This window comes from Benincasa hispida, chromosome 12 (assembly GCF_009727055.1).
Source record: "Benincasa hispida cultivar B227 chromosome 12, ASM972705v1, whole genome shotgun sequence".
Classification (NCBI taxonomy): Eukaryota; Viridiplantae; Streptophyta; class Magnoliopsida; order Cucurbitales; family Cucurbitaceae; genus Benincasa; species Benincasa hispida.
This window is the reverse complement of record NC_052360.1, coordinates 34719458-34740563: the sequence shown is the minus strand read 5'-3', so window position 1 is coordinate 34740563 and position 21106 is coordinate 34719458. Positions and strand designations below refer to the sequence as shown.

The window sequence follows — 21106 nt, the reverse complement described above, 5'->3', positions numbered from 1 at the left end:
TCCCGAATAAACAGGAGTACATAGTTAGCTCAGGATTAGGTTAAGTTCTTAGGTCATCGTTGTGAAATAGTCAGTCTTAAACAGTAACCTTGAAAGCTAGACTCTTAGAGCTTTCAGGTAGCTTTGAAATCACTTAAAATGCACGAGTATTCTGGGAGAATTCCTCGTCCCAAGTTGATGCTACTTCCAGACCACATTGTCCGACAGCATCTCCTTCTCTTGGAACCACTTGACAAACGCATGGTCTTGCTACCAACGCATGGCCTTCATGATCAACGCATAGTCTCCTCCAAATCTACCTTCTAACACTCTTCTTTACATTCTTTGAAGAGGATTTCGAGTTATGAAATGAAGAAACATCTTGTGGTGGTATTTATAGGCCAAAGGAACCAATCCTTCTCATCTTTACTAAGTCTCAACGCAAGACACCTCCTACTTTGGAGTGTTTGCATCATGCTTTGCCACCACCTTCTTCCTTGTCATTCACCTATTCTCATGCCACTCACCTGCTTGAGTTGTCTTCCTCATGCATAAGACTCTCTTTGCATGAAACTCTATTCGTCCAGCTCCTACTAACTCAAACTTCAACCTTCTCTCGGTATAGTCATTTTTCCGGGTGAGTTCATCAGCCTTGCGTAACGTAAGCCTCAGCACCGCTCCATTGTTTAGTCCATCGTGCATCTCCTGTACATCATCGCTTAGCTCCATCGTCTAATGAATCTCTCGCAGTCTCTTAACATTCAGCCCTCTTGTTGTCGTGCAATCATCTAGTACCTGCGTTCAATCGCATAGCACCTATTCCTCATCGCATAGCTCAATCGTTTAATGATCTCTCGCTCTCAACGGTCTCACTAACGCATAGCGCATAGCCTATTGCATAGCTCTAGCGCCTATCATTTAGCTCCATCGTGTAGTGCTGACGCATATCGTCTAACGCATCACGCCCATCATCTAACGCGTCTGCTTATCGTGTAACGCCATCGCCCAGCATCTGCGTCTATCGCGCAACGCCCATCATCTAACACTCTGCCTATTGTGTAGTGCTCATGTTCATTGCGTAACGCCATCGTGTAGTGCTTGCTTCTATCGCCCAGCGCCCGGGCCTAATGCATCGTCTAACGTTTAAGCTTATCGTTTAACGTCTGCTCATCATTTAGCGCTATTGTCTAATGCTATCATCTATCGCTATCGTTAGCTTCTGCGCTTATCGTCTAGCGCTTATGCTGATCGTGTAGTGCTTATCACCTATCATGTAGCTCTGTCGTCTAGCGCATCGCTTCACATCGTTTAGCGTTGCCTACATCTACACAATCGTTCAACGCATTGCTCAGCGCCGCCTATAGCTATACAATCGTCCTCTCAGCGCCTTGTGCGCAATGGTCTCGTTCTCTCGCTCTTGCTCACGCATCCTCATTGCATGAGCAGCCCTTGGCAATGCCTCTTACCAATACTTCGGCTAACATGCGTCCAACCTCACAGGTCAATGCATGGTTGCCCCTTGGCTTTAATGCTTAATCTCTTTTAAACCTCTATTAACTCAGCCTCATCTCATACATTTAATGTTTCTTAACACCACACGCATGGTTTCTTTTGACTTTACACTTAGCCAAATTTCACTAATTAAGGCTTAACTTAAAGCTACTCAAGGAAAATCTATTCAACACTTAGAAATTTTCTTCTCTTTAATATAGGATTTAACTTATGCGTAGTTAATTCCCTTAATTACCTACTTAAGTAGGGAGATTGAAATCTGAGTTTCACAGACCTTATGGACCTATGGATCGAAGCTCTAACCGTACGTGAATAGCTGACTAAACTCTTTAGCCACGAGATCTACCATCCGTTAACTGTCAGACTTTTCACTAAAGACTGTCAGCTGCACTCTTCTCACTATAGATATATTTCTGTGTCCATCGGATATAACCAATCAACAGTACGATAACCCTTCATAGATGCTCGTAAGTACAGTTGGGCCAATTTACCGTTTAGCCCTTATAGTTACATCTAACTTCTTAAGTACCACTGATTCCTCTAATGAACAATATAACATAGTTCTACTATGTGTGGACACCTCTCGGGCTATGAGAAGATGTGTGGCGCCAGATTATTCAAGCCCCGGAATCAGCCCTTAAGGGAGTAATCTATCTACTTACCCCTGCTTCGAGGAAGGAGTGAATTCCATCTTGTGTAGCTGAGTTCCCAACTCCCAAATCAGACGAATACCTAAAGTAGTAGGTTTGAGTCGACGATCTGGCCACTCGCACCCATGCAAATCAAAGGAGCGCCCTCAAAGGCAGAAGTTCCTAACACACTCAGGATTGAGGTCATGTTACCTATGGTCATCCTAGTAAAGTGAAGTCTTTGTCATGAACAGCGTTATATAATGAGACTATAAAACTTCGTGATCCGATCTTATACAAACTCTTTGTATAGGATACCCTGGCTCGCATGTCCCGCCATGAATGATCTGGATCAGACCATCTGTAGCAAGCCACAACACTTGTAACTATTCTACAAAGTGGGCCGGATCTGTAGCGTTACCAGGATAAGGTTTCCTTCCTATATTCATATACTATAGACCATTTTAGTTATCACTTAAGACATGATCCACTTGTATGTCTCCACATACATGCTTAAGTTACAAACGACAACCAGGGATCTTAGTTTATTGGTTGGTGGTAAAGCAAATAAAACATCCAATGTTCATTGACAGAAGTGAAGAAAATATCATATATTATATATCAAAAGCGTTTGTTCAAAACCGTGTTTACAAACTACAGGACACGAGAGTTTAGGGCATCATCCCCAACATATCAATCAATATCTAATTACAATAATTACAACATAATTGAAGACAATCTTAATGCCAAAACTCAAAAAACGATATTAGTTCACCCTTTTCATATATCTTATGAAAAACACCCACCAAGCCAAAAGTAAACCAAATTGAATGCTTAAATGATGCTCTGATACCAATTGTTAGAGTTAGAAAACATGCAACGGAAGAAAAATAGATCATTAAGCATTCTAATTCATTAATTTTGGCTTTAAATTCAGCATGCACATGAGTTCAAAAGAGGGTTTCATTACCAACCTTTGAAGATCAACTTGAATCACGAATGCTAGCTACAATTTCTTCTTCCTTAGGATGTGAACCGCCACAAAGTCTTCCCTACTATCCTCTTGGTGCCTTAGATTGAGTTTTGGGACTCAAAATAAGCTTGAATTAGGAAACAAAGGAGAAGATGTCACTGGTTTTTCACTGTTGAAGACCCTTCTTCAACCTTGAGATTTCTCAACCCAATTATGAGTTTTGCATGTCCGATTTTCACTCCAAACTGAGTGATATATACAAGTCATTCATGCAAACACTCAAATGTCTGAAAACATTCCAGCTCCAACTTCAAATTTGAGCTAGAAATTGAGTGGAAGGTGACTAAGTTGTCAACTTGAAGAAATGGGAAAATCCTACTTTTTCAATTTTTCAACTTTTCCATTTTTCAATTTTATTTCAGCTTTGATTTTCAAAATCAAAATTCCTTTCAGTTTTAATTCTGATAATTGAAATTGAAATTTTATTAATTTTACAAAAATTAATTCAAAATTAATTTTCTAATAAAATTAATTAAACAATTTAATTAATTTAATATCAAATATTAAATCAATTAATCACCAATTCCACTACCATGAATCTCCATTCATGAATTTAATACTTAAAACATATTTAAATATTAATTGATTATCTTAATTCCAAAATTAAACGTGCAATTATATCACATATAATTATTGAAGGGAAACTCAACATGACAAGTTCCTTGAGCGGAAGCGGATGGTCCAAATTCCGTTGTGATTGAACGTATAAATTTACAGTCATACAGAACGGGTTAATCATCAGAAACTAAATTACAGCGTGTTGCTGAAATAAAACAAAGGTTAAGAGATTATACCTTTGAAGAACTGTTCTTCAAGTAATCCATCGATCCAACTTGTTCACGAACGCTTCGAACAAGTCACAAACCCTCCTCTCGAACAAGCAGCAAATAGCAACTCGATCCTCGAACCAACAGGGACACTACCACTCGGATTCCTCGGTATGCTCAAGCTGAGAACCCAGGAGTGATGGGCTCTGAATATTTTGGTTAAGGGGATTTGTGAGTTTGGAGGAAGAAGACGATCGAAGAAGCACTATTGCATAGCTAGCTTCTTGGTCGTTTAGGTTATCGCATAGACAAAGAGAGCCTATCGTATATGCTCTGAGTTTGTCGTATGGACTATCGTATAGTCTCTCTTTGTGTTCTATTCTCTTTTGTGTGTTAGCCTCTCAGCTGTAAAAATGAAAAACTCTTTTTCATTTTATTCCAATTGCCATAAAATTTCCATAACCAATAACTAAGGTAGTTTTTGAGGAAAAAAAAGAATTATTATTCAAAATAATAAATAATATAAATAAATATGATGACCAATTTATCATATTATATTTATTACCTATAGTTTTAATATTGCATCACATCCAATATAAACTATAGTTTTTTTTTCTCTATTTTATGGTATTTAATATAAATCATATTTATATTAAATAAACAACTATTTGAATCTCATTCAAATATTTATTCCTTCAATTAATATATCAAATACATTATATCAATTATATCATATATAATTGAATTAATTGAATTATATCATATATAATTAAATTCCCTTTTATTAATTTGAACAATTCAAATTAACCCAAAACTGATTCTCAACATAATCCTTTTGAACTACCAAGGAGACCTTATGGAACTGTAGCTTAAAGCTCCAATAGTACCTGAAAAATTAATTAAACTCTTTAATTACATTATCCATCATCTGTTAACTATCAAACACTCCACTAAAGATTGACAGTTGCACTCTTCGCACTACAGATATTTCTGTGTCCATTGGATATAACCAATCAATAGTGCGATGACCCTTCACAAATTGCTCGTAACTACAGTTAGGCCAAATTACCGTTTTGTCCCTGTAGTTACATCTAACTTCTTAAGTACCACTGATTCCTCTAATGAACAATAAGTCATAGTTCCACTATGACTGAGTCCTCTCTACCCAAGAGAGGGTGTGGCCACTATGTTCAAGACCCGAAATCAGCCCTTAAGGGAGCATTTATCTACTTACCCCTGCATTAGGGAAGGAGTGAATTACGTCTTGTGAAACTGAGTTCCCAGCTCCCCAATTGGACGAATCCCCAAAATGGTAGGCTTATTGAGTTGGCAATCTGGTTACTCTCACCCATACAAATCAAAGGACCGCCTTCATGAGCAGGAGTTCACAACTCATTCAGGATTCAGGTCATGTCACCTATGGTCATCCTAGTGAAATGTAAGTCTCTATTATCAACGGTATTATATAAAAAGACTAATCATTTCGTGGTCCGGTCTCATACAAACTCTTTGTATAGGATACCCCCGCTCACATGTCTCTACATGAATGATCAGGATCAGATCATTTGTAGCACTTACAACATTTGTAGCACCTACAAAGTGGGTTGTATCCGTAGTGTCACCAGGATAAGGTACCCAACCTTATCCATCTACTACAGACCATTTAGGTTATTATTTAAACAAGATTCATCTGTTGTCTCTACATACTTGTTTAAATTTACATAAAATAATTTCAGATCTTAGTTTATTGGATTGAGTATATGCTTATAAAATAACACTTATTTTATTAATAACAATATGTTTATACAGAGTTTACAAACTACAAAATTACAAGGAGATTTAGGACACCAATCCCAACAATTACTAATTCCCTTAATTCTAATTTGAACATTCCAAATCCACTTATCACGCTACTCTAAGGCTAATCCTTTTGTGAGCTAGGAAGACTTAGTGGACCTACAAATCATGGGCTTCAACGATCCGAGATTAATTGGCTAAACTCTTTACACCGAATTAACCCTCATTCGTTAACTACTGAGTCACTCCACTAAAACCCGAAGTTGCACTCCCCTCATTGTAGATACATTGTGTCCACTCGATATAATCATGATTAGTAAGTTAACCCTTTACAAGTTGTTCGTAATAACGACTGGGTCAAATAGTTATTTTATCCCTGAGATTACCTTTTGTTCCTTAAGTCCCACTGATCCTCTAATGAACAATTGGTTTGTGATCCGATCAATAATCCAAATCCCTCTCAGGCCAATGAGAGGGTGGGGCCCCTTGTTCAAGACCCGAAGTCAGCACTTAAAGAAATAACCTCTCTACTATCCCTAAAAACATGTAAAAGGGAATTCCATCTTGCACCCTATGTCCCCAACTATCTATCTGGTCTTACTACTGAAATGAGAGGCTTATTGTGTCGGGTTGTTGAGCCAACCCTCACATATGCATATTAAGGATAATCCCGAATAAATAGAAATTCATAGTTAGCTTAGGATTCGGGTTAAGTTACCTAGGTCATCATTGTGAAATAGTCAGTCTTAAACAGTAAACAACGTTATAAAGTAAGAGTGACCTATTTCATGGTCCAATCTTGTGCAAACTCATTACACAGGATGCCCTCACTCCTCATGTCATCACATGTACGAATTAGGATCACTTCATCTGCAGCACTTTACAACTCCTTGTGACAACTATAGATTGGGCCGCATTCGATAGTGTTACCAGAATAAGGCACCCAATCTTATTCATATACTAGAGATCATTTTGACTATTTACTCGAACCTGATCTACTCTTATATCTTCACATAGAGTTCAAGTACTCTTGTAATAGTCATGGATCTTTTAGTTTATTGGATTTATTTCTAAAATGAAATAAGTAATTCATATATTCAATAACAACTTTATTGAATTTTCAGAATAAGTTTTATTGTTGACAATCCACGAGTTTTAGGACATAAAACCCAACAACAACAACATTAATTCTAGATATTTTCAAAGTAAAAAAAAACACATGTTATTCCATCAACTATGCTGATTTTCTCTGCAGGAGATTCAAAGAATTCTACCACATCCAAATTTGTCATATTGGATGGGTTAAATATTTCATTATTTTGGTAGGCACAAGTAGTTTCTATATTTTTTCCCTTTTTTCCTTCAGGGAAGCTTGATATAGATCAACTAAGTGATTTGATGTACGACAATATGTGTCCAATGCCCACTCATACCACATTGGAAGCATTTTTATTCATCACCTTTTGAATTCTTATCTTGTGGACCATTTCCTTTATGATCATCATTTCGAGTGGTTCTTTTGAAAAAAAAATGATTAAAATGACCACCACGAAAATAATAATTATTCCTTCCTCTACCACAGTCACGACCTCGACCATGACCCTGACCCCGACCACGATTATCAAAATTCACAACAATCACTCAGGGAATGGTATTGTTCTAGTCGATCGAGATTCATTATTCTTCATCAATAACTCGTTGCTTTGTTCTACCACAAGAAGACATGAGATGAGTTCATAATATTTTGAAAAATCTTTCTCTCTACATTGCTGCTGCAGGAGCATTCAAGAGATGAAAAGTAGAAAATGTTTTATTTAACATATCCGCATAACAATAAGTTTGAAAAGATTTTAAATAATCCAGAATTGTAATCAATTACTGATTTAAAATCTTGTAGCCTCAAGTGCATCCACTCATAACGAGCTTTAGGAAGAATGGCTGTTTTTTTATGATCGTATCTCTCCTTCAAATTATTTCGTAAGATACGGGGATCTTTTATTGTAAGATACTCCATTTTCAATTCCTTGTGAAGACGATGACGAAGGAAAATCATAATTTTTATTTTGTCTTGACTTGATACATATTCCCTTCTTTAATAGTCTCTTCAATGTTCATAGCATCCTGATGAATTTCAGCATCAAGTACCCATGACAAATAATTATTGTCATTAATGTCAAAGGCTGTAAATTCTAATTTTGTAAGGTTTGTCATGGTAACACTATTATAAAACATTATATTTATATTAGAAATTTAATATGTACCAAAATATGAAAAATCACGTTTAATTTATTAATTATAATATAGAGAAAAAAAATGACCTACCTTTAGGACTTACCTTCAGTGGGAGAAATGACAGGAGCTCGTGTTGATAATGTGTTGTAAAAAATTGAAGAGCAAAATAATGCACAACGAAAACACGAATATGGAGAAAATATAATATTAAAATAAAATAATTAAAGAAAATAATGAAATGTATGGAAATTTCTCATCAATGTGTGTGCTCTTTAAATTCCACCAAATGCTACTATCTATAGGTCATCTGGTAACCAAAATGTGGTCTTACATGGACACCAAGCATAAATAATTACAAGACATATGAAAAACATGAAGAATGACACATGGAGAAATGGAAGAGTGACAAATGGCTTTTAAGATACTAAGTGTTAGGTATTTTTTTTTTTGTAATATACATATAGTAAACTAGTAACAATGGTTTCTCTAATTTTAAATTCTTTCACATTTTTTTCTTGGTTGATGTGTTGTTATTTTAAAATATGCACACTTTTTATCTAACTCATCAACTATTCAATTTTTTTTTTACAGATTATTCTTTTTTAGGAAATCAACTATTTAAATTTAGGGATATTTTTAAAAATAGAAAAATAAGAAAAAAAATATTTACAAAGATAGCAAAATTTAATTATAGTTGTAATAGACATTGATTCCATGTCTATCACAAATAGACGCTGATAGAAGTCGATAAGCGTCTATCAGGGATAGAAATTGATACAACTGCTAGATGTTGATAGAAGTCTATCAATGATAAAAACTTATACAAGTCTATCACTCATAGATGTTGATTTCGTCTATCAGTTATAGAAACTGATAGAAGTCTATCATTGATAATATCAGTGATTGAAACTGATACAAGTCTATCATTGATAAAAGTTGTTAGTGTTGGGGTTGATGCCCTAAATCTCGTGGATTCTAGTTTGTAATTGTAATATGCAAATATTTTATTTAATATGAGATATTTTATTTGACATTTAGTAGCATTAACCCACAAACCAATAAACTAACATCCAAGGTTATCATTTGTAGTTTAAACATGTATGTAGAGACATACAGGTGGATTATATTTAAGTGATAACTCAAATGGTTTGTAGTAGATTAATAAGACTGGGTACCTTATTCTGGTGACACTACGAATATGACCTGTTTTGTAGATGTTACAATATTGTAAAGTGCTACAAATGATCTGATCTTGGTCATTCATATAGAGACATGGAGCATGGGTATTCTATACAAAGAAGTTTGTATAAGATTGGATCACAAAATGACTAATCTCATTATATAACATCGTTAATAATAGAGGCTTACATTTCACTAGGATGACCATAGGTGAGCCTTGAATCTTGAGTGAGTTGTGAACTACCTATGAAGACAGTCCTTTGATTTGTATGAGTGAGAGTGGTCAGATCACCGAGTCAATAAGCCTACCATTTTGGGGATTCGTCTGATTGGGGATCTGGGAACACAGCTACACAAGATAGAATTTACCCATTCCCCAATGTCGGGGTAAGTAGATAAATTGCTTCCTTAAGGGCCGATTCTAGGGCTTGAACAATGTGGCGCTACACCCTCTCTTGGCATGGGAAGGGTCTGGTCATGGGATTATGACTTATTGGGATCAGTGGTACTTAAGGAGTTAGATGTAAGTATAGGGGCAAAATGGTAATTTTGTTCCAGCTGTACTTACGAACAATTTGTGAAGGAGTTGACTAGTTACATTCAATGGACACGAAAATATAGTGCGAAGAGCGCAGCTGTCGGTCTTTAATGAAGTGACCAGAAGTTAATGGATGTTGAATAATTTAATTAAAGAAGTTTAATTAATTATTTAAGTACCATTGAATCTTCAATCTACAGGTCCATAAGGTCCCCTCAGTAGCTCAACTGGGATAATTGAGAATGAAATTAATTTTTGGTTAATTTGAATTGTTCAAATTAATTGAGGAACTTAATTGTATATGAGATAATTAATGTAGTGTATTTGATACATTATAATATAAAGTTTATTTGAAAGGAATTGAATATTTGAATATGATTCAATTATTAATTATGTGAATTTGATTCATATAATTAAATTTAGTATAAATGTAATTTATATTAAATATCATGCATTGATGAGAGAATTAAAAGCTATAGGTTATATGTTATATATATAATATATTTAATTTAAATTTAAATTATATTTTTAATTTAATTTTTTATTTTAAAATTAAAGGGAGTGAAACAACTCCTCGCCCCTCAATTCTCTCTTAGTCTAATGTGGGAAGTGGGGTAGTTTTTGACGTGATCATTTTCAACTCAGAAGATTTTGGTTACATGGGCTCTAGCTCTGTAGTCTAAGGATAGATCTTCTTGCAAAAGAATTTTTTTCCTCTCCAAAAATATTTCCATCTCTTCCAAAAAATTAACACAGGACCCACAAAACTCCCGTGGATTCTCAATCAAAGGAGAATACCTTGGTTATCTTGTGGTGATGCCCAACAAATTGTTTTGTGTTTCTGCAATTTTTGGGTATTTGTGATCGTGACTATTCGTGACCGATCGAGGAGGATTATCATGAAGATCTTGGTTCTTCAAGGTAAGTGTATATTTTCTAACCCTAAGTTCTTCTTTAGCAGTATGCTATAAAATTTTTGTTGATATGCATAATTTTCTTTGTTCTATAAATTTTGATTTCTATGAAAATAAAGTTTGGGAACGATCCTGCTTTCGCTATGGACCTCATGTTTCTTCAGATAGAAGTTTATCAGTGTGTATCAATATTTTTTTGCTATTTCTGTAAATAGTTTGACATTTTTCCTATATGTGAAAATTTCACTTAAATTTTAATTAATCATTTCTAATCGAATTCAAATAATATTAATATAAGGTTCGTCATTGTTAAATTAAATATTGCTATTAACAGTATATTTCTAATTAAAAAATTGTACTAGCAATATATATATATATATATATAATGTTTTTAATAAGTTAGGAGGAACATGGGAGACTTAAGCATTACCAAAGTTTTTTACTTGTGAATGAGAATGAAGATATACTATTTATTTATATTTTGAGTTTAAAAACAACATGGTGAGAAATTTTGATTTTTTTAATCGAAATTAGTACCTAAATAAATTGAACTATGTTCTAATGGGCTAAAAGAGAGAATCTCTTACCCTCATAAATGTGATATTTCTTCTTTTATATTTTTTCTATCTTCTTTTAAATGTTTTTGTTAGTAACTCAAGACTGCAAATTAGTTTTTGAGTTGGTCTAGTCAATTCCTAGTTTCTAGGAAATAGTTGAAGTTATTTTTAGTTGTAATCAAGTCTAAGTTCCTATTCTTGTGGAGTTAGTGGGATTAGTTGCTAACATTGTGGAACCTATTTTTAGATTTAAGATATGTATTTATATGGAATTTTCTAAAATGAAATACACAATTCCCATTTTTCTCATTTTCCTCTCATTAATTAGAACAACAGTGGTATCAGAGCCCTTAATTCTTAAGGGATCTGTGAGTGAGAATCAGTGAAATATCTCCGAGAGAAATTGAGTGATACACCTGTGAGAGTTGTTAGAGATGGAATTAGGATCAAACGGTCTTTCTTCATTGGCTCCACCTATGTTTGATGTGAAAATTACCAGGCATGGGTTATCAGAATACAAGCCTACATAGAGGGTTGTGATTATTGGGAAGCAATTGAGCAAGACTATGAGATTGCTCCACTTCCTGATAACCCAACAACACATCAGATCAAGACTCACAAGGAGAGGGTCACCAAGAAGGAAAAAGCTCGAGCTTTCCTATATGTAGTTGTGTCTCTCGCCATATTCAACAGAATTATGGCCTTGAAGTAGGCAAAGAAGATCTAGGAGTTCCTCAAAAGTGAGTATGAAGGTGATAAGAGGATTAAAGGCATGAAAGTGTTGAACTTAGTGCGAGAATTTGAGAGAATGAAAATGAAGGATTCTGAGTCCATTAAAGAGTACTCAGATAAGTTGATTGGGATTGCTAACAAGGCAAGAGCATTAGGAACCAATTTATCTGACAATAAATTGGTTCAGAAGATTCTAGTTTCAGTACCTGAGAGATATGAAGCAACCATTGCTTCCTTAGAAAATACTAAAGACCTCTCAAAACTCAAGGTGATAGAAGTGGTTAGTGCTTTGCAAGCACATGAGCAGAGGGTTGATGAGACAAGAAGGAAGCATTGAGGGGGCACTGAAAGCTAGAGTGCAGCAAGGAGAAGGTGGAAGAGAGAAGAAGGGAAGTAGCAGCAATAGCTCAGAGTCTGCTACAAAGGATGTTGGTAGTACATGCAAGCACTGTGGGAAGCAGAATCATCCACATTTCAGATGCTAGAGAAGGCCAGATGTGAAGTGTAGAAGATGTCATTTATTAGGGCACATTGAACGATTCTGTAAGGAAGCAAAAACTCAACAACAAGGAGAAGCACATGTTGTAGTACAGCAAGAAGAAGATCAACTCTTTGTGGCTACTTGTTTTTCATCAGTCACTCAATGTGATGGTTGGTTGGTTGATAGTGGATGTCTAATCACATGACAAGTGACAAGGAGTTGTTCAAGGAACTTGACAAGTCATTCAAATCAAGGGTGAAGATAGGAAACGGTGAGTATCTAGAAGTAAAAGGGAAAGGCACAGTGTCAATAGAGAGCTGTGCTGGAACCAAGTTGATTACTGAAGTGTTATTTGTCCCTAAAATTGATCGAAACTTGTTAAGCGTTGGTCAATTAGTACAGAAGGGATTCAAAGTGTTGTTTGAAGAAGGAAAGTACCTCATTTCTGATTCCAATGGGAATGAGTTGTTCAAAATAAAGATGCAGCACAAGAGCTTCTCGTTGGATCCACTCGAGAAGGAGTAGATAGCTTTCAAATATCAAGTAAATGAAATTTAGTTATGGCATAATAGGTTGGGGCATTTTCATCAAAAAGGGTATGCACAAGTTTGGGGAATTGATTTTTCTGAGACTTTTGCACCAATTGCAAGAATGGACACAATCAAGTTGCTACTGGCTGTGTCAGCCCAATGTGGATGGAAAGTGTATCAGCTAGATGTGACCAATGTGGATGGAAAGTGTATCAGCTAGATGTGAAGTCAGTATTCCTAAATGGCAAGAAGAAGAGATCTATCTTGAGCAACTAGACAGATTCATCATACTAGGACAAGAGCAGAAGGTTTATTTGTTGAAGAAGGCTTTCCTCTATGGGTTGAAGCAAGCTCCTAAGACATGGTACATCAAGATGGATGATCACTTGTTGAACCTAGATTTTGTGTGAGTCGTTTTCAAGATCTTAGGAGCAAGTTAGGTGTTTGCAGTATTTGAGTTAGGAGGAGAATGTTAATAACTCAAAACTGCAAATTAGTTTTTGAGTTGGTCTAGTGAATTCCTAGTTTCTAGGAAATAGTTGAAGTTATTTTTAGTTGTAGTCAAGTTTAAGTTCTTATTCTTTTGGAGTTAGTGGGATTAGTTGCTAACATTGTGAAACCTATTTTTAGACTTGAGATATGTATTTATATGGATTTTTCTAGAATGAAATACACACTTCCCATTTTTCTCATTTCCCTCTCATTAATTAGAACAACAGTTTTCTTTATATTTTATATCTATTAAAAATTATCTATATTATACAATTAATTAATTTTGTAAAATATATATATACTAATTTTACAAAACTTAAATTTTGGTCTCTAGATTTTGAGTTGAGTTTTCATTTAGTCTCTAGATTTTAAAACGTTACACTTTTAGTTCTTAAATTTTAAGTTTGATTTCTAAGTTTCTAGGTTTCAAAATGTTATAATTTTCTCTTAAGATTTAAGTTTTATTTCAATTTAGTCTCTAGATTTCAAAATTTGCATTTTTAACCTCAAATTTCGACCATCTTTGGCAATAATGTTTATGGATTAATTCTAAATAATTGTGAAATGAAAATTTAAATTTAATTTTAATAACGATAAAAAATAGTAAATTTTAATTATTTATGTTTCTTTTAATTATTTTATATTAATTAATATAGTATTTAAGCCACATTTACACCTACAATGAGATTTTGGTCCAATCGTATTGAAAATCAATTACAAAAGAAATGAGATTTTTTTTATGGTCTCGAAACAGGTTGCAATAAAAAATAATATTCATGGATGTTGTTACTCCCATATGAAAACTTAATAAAATTTAGATGACTACACATTTTTATATTTCTAATTAATTAAAACGGAGTAACTAAATAATATGTACACTTTATCATTTTTATTTGCTTATTGAAATTTTTATAATTGGAAAAATTAATACTTATATTTAAACTAAAAAATATAATTTTCAAAATGAAAAATTATTTTAAATGACCGCAAAATATTGTAGTCTATCGCAATAATTTATCACAGCCTATCATAGATAGACAGTAAAATTTTGCTATATTTATAAATATTTTAGTCCATTTTTCTATATTTGAAAATAACACTTTTAAAATTAGAGCAGTAATTATCTTAAATCACACCCATCTCATTTTAATTTCAATTTGAAGCAAACATAATCTTAATATAAATACATTAGAAAAATTAACTATTTTCAAACAAAACCTACGACTATTTGATTTAATAAAATAATGTTGTTTAATTTATTTTTTTGCAACAAACTCTATAAATCACGTATAGGAGAAAAAAAAATCTTCAAACAAATATGTCAAAAAAATTAGCATAAAAACAAAAACGCTCACTCAATTATCGTTCTCATAAATATGGTCACGCCTAATAAAGGTACGAAATGCAAATTTTTTAATTGTGGATATTGGTATCAATATAAATATAAATTATTGATATAGATTGTTGATATGAATATGAGTATTGAACTTAGGAATACAACAAAAAATCAAAAATTCGAAAAATCAAATCAATCCTAATGGATTCACTAGTTTAGTTTAGTTTATTAGTATAAAATTGGACATATTGATTTGTATTTAGAGAAAATTTAAAAATATTGATTCGAAACGAATTTTGATTGGAAAAATCAATCCAAATCGAACTGAACCAAATCGAACTTCTTATACTGTTTTAATTATTATGGTGCATGTATATTTATTGTTTAGGAAAAAGAAAAGACCAATTATTATGGAATGTTTATGTTTTTTATTAAGCAAGTGCAAAAAAAAAAATCCAAATTTAATCTATAAAAAAAAGAAATGAACCCAATTCTCATTCTAAGTTAACAAAAAGAGCCAAGTCAAAACAAAGATGGAAATAAAAATTAAAATTTGAAAGAAAAAAGAAAATGTCAAAAATCGAGAACTAAACTGATAATAAATGGAACCAAATAAAAATCAATCTATTGGTTTTTTTTTTCTTTATTGGACATCGGTTTGGATCTTTCTTTATAAAATCGATTAGTTTGGATTGGTTCTTGATTGACTCTAAACCCAACAAAACCGAATTGACTATCACCCCTAATTGAACTAGGGAAAAATGGAAGATAAAAGGAAACAAAATGCTAACTTTTTTAATTATGAACACCAATAGTGATTTTGTTGTGGATGTAGATTATTGATATGGATATGTGTATGGATCTAGAGAGAAATGAGTGACAAAAGGAAAAAAACGTATTACCAATACTGACTATTTATATGGATAATAATTTAGTAAAAAAAGATAGTGTGGACCTTATGTAATAATCAATGAGAATGAGACTAATGATCTTTTTGAATGATTAGGATTATATAATATGATTACATTTTTAGAGTCAAGCATAGAGCTGGTTTTCGCTATAAATTACAATAGACATAAAAATATAAAAGAGGTGGATCTCTTATTTGCATTAATTCATTAAGTTTGCATGTGCATAAACGTGACCTTAGTGAAAAATCTAGGTTAAAAATGTAATATCAAAATTTAGTGATCTAATTGAAACAAAATTCAAACATGAAGAATAAAGTTGTAATATTGTAAAACTTTAAAAGGTAGAGACGGAATTGAAATCAGAATTAAAAATAAAAAGTTTATTTGATAACTAAAAATATAATATTTCGAAAGTAATTGGAAAAAATTGAAACAACCTATTTTTAAATTTAGAATTACCATCTAAATACAAAATTTTAAACACGTCTAGTTTGAATATCAAATCATAGAATTTAAAAACTTTCTTGAATCCAAGTTTACGGTTTGTTCATTCTGCAACTCAAAATTGATGAATATAGGCGCAAATGATTGAATCCAAAATGTATGGTTGCCACATTTTCAAGTTTAATTCCAACTTTCCAAGTCGACATGCGGACCCTCTTGATCTTCTTCTCGAATAAGGTCATGAATTTCTCTCTCCCTCCACCCTTTTATTCCCTTCTTCTTTTGACCTGCCGACTTGAATCATTCTTGGATTTCCCCTTTTTTTTTCTAGTTCAATCTAATGATCAGGACCCATTAACACTGTTTGGGGATGAAATAAGATCAAAATGAGATTTCCTGATTACCCATAAGGAAACAGAAATATATCTTTGGGGATCTTGTACACCATGTGTTTGGTGTAAGTTCTACTACTTTTTTCACCTTCAATATGATGCTTATAAGCTTTTTTTTATTATTTTTTATGCTGGGTGTGTCAGAGACTCAGAGGAAGAGAAAGAAGCGGTTATATTAGGTAGTTCAACTGAGATTTTGTACTGAATAACATAATATCAAATGTCATTTCTGATGAAAAGTAAAAACTATGCAACCGTGTTATGCCTTTTAGCATGTGCAGGCTGTTGTTAGTGTTACCAATTGGGCGCTGCATAGACCTTTCTTTCTTTCTTTCTTTTTATTGCTGGTATATGAAAAGTCAGCTGGCATCAGAAAGCCAATCTGCCAGCTCAAAAAGTTTCAAAATCATAGCCTCACCATTTCAATTTGAGGAAAAGTAGGAATCTGTAGTGCTATGATTCAAAAGTTGTCTTGGGATCTATTTTCAAGAGCTAACTTTTTCTATACTTTCTTGTTTGTTTTATCATTATTCTTTTGGGTGGGGTGGGAGTTGGTTAAGAAATCCAATACAATTTTCTAAAGGGTATCATCAGAATTCATGTTGGTAAGGGGTTCTTTGGGCCACACCCGTTTAGGACACCAATTATAATAGTTGGTGTTTTCAACTATTATAACCTACGAACTATAATAATCAACTCAACGGCCAAGATGTCCCCTAAATGTTCTAACTAAGCAGCTAAGCAGCGCATAAAATTCTTAAATATGCCCTGTTTTGTATGGACTCTCTTTGTTGGGTTGATCCTCTTCCTCAACGGATTGAAGGTTTTTGTAGGATAGATGTTTTTACTCTATCATTTGAGGTTTAATGCAAGTTCTTTCTTTGAAGAGAAAAACAAAAAAAGTCATCATATTGGTTCTCTCATTCTTCCTCTTGAGTATTAAATAACAGACATTACATTTTCCATTTTACTTTGCCGAACTCCATGACGCTGAAAAATTAAGGGTTTATCTTTTAGGGAGAAAAATTTTAGCATTACATCAGCACGATATATTTCAATAACTAAAATCAATAAAGAAGGAATATTGTTCTCCATGATACTTATTTACATTCAGCACCACTGCAACGTACCAGGACCATATTAGCTTTTATATTCTTATAATTCTAAATTTATGTTGGTTTCTAATTTTTGGAATTTTTATTGAGCTAATGCTTAGAACAAGGCTTGTTTTACAAGAAACTAGCCTTTCTTCTGAAGCTTTCTAAGGATGTAGAAGATATTTCAAAAGGCATTCTGTTTTGCTTTTTTTCTAAAGTTACTAAACCTAAGATCTCTTTTTCTTTTTCCCAATTTTATTAATTTTTTTATTCTTTCTGATGCATCTTGGATGACTCAGACAACAGAAAGTAAGATTCACCTACAATTTTCGATCCCTTTAAATATAATGGGAGGACCAAAGAATGCTACACTAGTCATTAAGCAAACATATCTTGATTATTGCTAGTAAAGGACATCCTAGGCGAGTGGCTGCAGAGGTCGAGCCACTCCGAGCAAGACAATTTGAATAGCTGAATTTTCTTTATTCATTAATCAAATATGGAAGCTTTACTGCAGAGACATGTTATTGGATTTCCAATTGGATCAGCAGCATTACAGGTTGAGCAATCAGTTCAGAGATTCTTACCCGATCTTGCTGGCCAATACAACATGCCCTCTTCGGACAGTAAATATCCAGCATTAAAACAATGTAAGAAATCCCAAACCCACCCCCCCCAAAAACTCATGGTTCAAAAAATGGATGAATGAACATGAAATGGGTTTTTGGATTGAGAATAGTCTTCATTTTGCAGGTAGTAAAGCTTCAATGCTTAGCAGGGTGAACAAGCTTGGTAAAAGAGCAGACAGCTTTGCGCATGGAGTCCGGGAGCACGGTGAGTTCGTTGTTCTACTTTATTAGTTCATTATTAAGATAGAGAACAGAAAATTGGGATCACAAAACGATGTGCTTTGATTTACTTATTACAATCCAAAGTGAGCTGTTTGTAATGGAAGTTTGATGGAAACTTTTTGGTTTATGGAACTGCAGTGAGACTAGGATCTAAGATCACGGAAACTGTAAAGGGAAAGTTGAGCTTAGGTGCTAGAATTCTTCAAGTAGGTGGATTGAGAAAAATCTTCAAGCAATTGTTTAATGTCGGAGATAGCGAAAAATTGTTGAAGGCTGTCCATTGCTATTTGTCAACCACAGCTGGACCCATTGCAGGTCTGCTCTTCATATCCACAAATAAGATCGCCTTCTGCAGTGACCGATCAATCAAAGTTTCTTCCCCCACTGGAGAGCTAGTTCGATTCCATTACAAGGTAAGCTCGCCAAGAAATGGTTGCTTTCTTGTTCTTTGTCATTGTCGTTGTTATCATCTTCCTCTCTCGCTTTCTCTGCGCTAAAGCACGAAAGAAATGGTTGTTTGCAGGTAGTGATTCCAGTAGGAAAAATTGAGAGAATCAATCAGAGTGAGAATGTGAAGAAGCCTTCACAGAAGTACATGGAAATAGTTACAGTTGATAATTTTGACTTCTGGTTTATGGGATTCTTAAATTATCACAAAACTCTTCAATATCTTCAAGATGTGATCTATCAAGAATGCAAGAAATGCTAGATGCTTGGAAGATCATTGAAGCAGAAATGTTCATTGTTTCCTTCCCCTTTTTTTATCATTTGAAATAGGAGGAAAAATTCACAATACAATTTACTCAATTGTACAAATTCTCTTGTGAATGCAAGTTGTTATGTTCTTCAGTTCTTCAAATCTTACAATTTACCGAATCTTTCTGTAAGAAGAGTCACCTATTGGAGAAGCATCATCACCATATGATGATTTTTTTTTCAATTAAATATTGTCAACAATTAGTAGTAACATCAATGTTTAGATTGATTTGGTTCAATTGGTGAAATACATTCAGAAAGAGGCTAAATTTGTCATCAGTACTTTTAAATTTGCTTTGTCTCAGCTGGAAAGTCTTATCTCTAATCAGTTGATGTTCGAGTTAACCAAGAATGGAGATGAGTTATTCTCAGTTCAACTGTTTGACACGAATTTAATAGGTTAATTTTAATACTATCATTGGAGTAGAAATTCGTTAGAATGAAAACTGAGACTATAATGAGTGTGATGGTGGATTAAGATCTCAATTTTCATTTCAGATCATATTCACATTGTGCTAAGTCTCAATTTTTATCCAATGTTCAAACACATTTTAACTTCAAAAGATAGTTTGAAACGGTTGTGAAGAATTGAGGGTAGTATTGTAATTTCCCAAAGAATGAGAGTATTTTTTAAACAATAGGCGAATAATTTAATGCTAGTAACCTTTTGTATTAATTATTTGGAATAATCTAAAAGCCCATCTTTGACTCTAATACAACAACACAATTCTACCACTTCAAGAAATTAAGGACCTGTTTTGTTAAAACATTTTGTACAACCATTATTTTGTAATATTATAAATTTATAATATATTACATCATATTTATATATTTTTTACTTTAAAAAAATTTATTTGAGTCTATAATATGACATATTGTATTTCTGTTATCTTTATGTCGAAAAAGGGTTGGTTTGCCATAGAGGTTTATTTATAATTCTCTTATGGGCCTAGGGCTTCCTGTCTATCTATTTATTTGAAGAGTCTTTTTGTATTTCAATGTAACAAAATAATAAGATTTGATCGTAGTTTTTTCTCCCTGGGGGACGAAACCCTAGGCCACAAAACCCTAGCCACCATTGATGTGTCTCCTTCGACGACCAATTTTGAGATAGCTGACACGATTAAGGAAGTTGTCCAACAATACCTAGAGACCGCCTTACCTCACCTTCTTCAACAAATGAGTGTCATCGGAACGACAACCCAATCCGTCGACAGATAGATCGGATTGCGCCCAATCAAAGAGAATCGGCGTCCATATCTGAGCGATGCCCAGTCACCCTTCAGCCGCGGACTCATCGATCTCCCAGGTGCAGATGGTGTTCGGCGGACAGATCCGGTCGCAGCAGTCGATCACACACAACCTTCCTCGAATCCAGAACACTCGACGGCAACCAGATCTGTCAATCTTCCAGCAGCTTTCGCGCACAACTCGGTCAATCTCCCAGCAGGCTTCACGCATCCCAGCAGGCTTCGATCGACAGCCCTAGGGTTCGAAGCCGCGGCGACCTTTCTGCCTCGACTAGCCACGGCTTCGCTGGTGGGTTTTCTGACCAGTAACCTCCGGTGGTGGATCGGCCGGTCCTCTCTGACTGCAGTGACACCGATCCGGTCGCTTTTCCGATGAACTCTCCGACAGGTCTGATCGGGGCGTGTTCTGATGAGATTAAAAGCAGATTTCTTTTCCTCCAGCAACAGCTCGCGAATTTTGGGTCAGTGCTTGGTACAAACTCAAAAATTGTTCAACCGGAATCGTCCAATTTACAGCTAGGCTTCAAGAACCCGGTAAACTCTTTATCTGGATCAATAGAACACTCTGCAGGGATTATTATTGGAGAAAAGTTGAATGGCGAAAATTATTTCTCCTGGTCTCAATCCATCCGAATGGCTCTAGAAGGAAGATAGAAATTTGGCTATCTAACTGGGGAGATAGCCAAACCTGAACCAC

The 21106-nt window shown here is 34.2% G+C and overlaps 1 protein-coding gene across 5 annotated transcripts; it reads left to right on the top strand.

Moving 5' to 3' along the window:
• The first annotated feature begins 16141 nt into the window (after nt 1-16141).
• LOC120092766 (GEM-like protein 4) lies at nt 16142-19252 on the top strand. Of its 5 annotated transcripts, XM_039050960.1 has the most exons (6): nt 16143-16300; nt 16395-16520; nt 18070-18202; nt 18306-18386; nt 18542-18816; nt 18927-19252. In XM_039050960.1, the coding sequence occupies exons 3-6, from the start codon at nt 18163-18165 to the stop codon at nt 19110-19112; spliced, it is 582 nt and encodes a 193-aa protein (XP_038906888.1). In that variant the 5' UTR covers nt 16143-16300; nt 16395-16520; nt 18070-18162; the 3' UTR covers nt 19113-19252. The 5 variants fall into 5 exon arrangements, with proteins under 5 accessions (XP_038906884.1, XP_038906886.1, XP_038906885.1 ...); XM_039050956.1 differs by having other exon boundaries at nt 16142-16300; nt 16395-18202; XM_039050958.1 differs by having other exon boundaries at nt 16142-16520.
• The last annotated feature ends 1854 nt before the right edge of the window (nt 19253-21106 follow it).

Excerpts from the sequence above, each read along its gene's own strand:
- LOC120092766 (XM_039050956.1), top strand. The coding sequence starts at position 18,052 with ATGGAAGCTTTACTGCAGAGACATGTTATTGGATTTCCAATTGGATCA. Across the intron at positions 18,203-18,305 it reads ATATCCAGCATTAAAACAAT|GTAGTAAAGCTTCAATGCTT; the intron begins GTAAGAAATCCC and ends TTCATTTTGCAG. Across the intron at positions 18,817-18,926 it reads TAGTTCGATTCCATTACAAG|GTAGTGATTCCAGTAGGAAA; the intron begins GTAAGCTCGCCA and ends GGTTGTTTGCAG.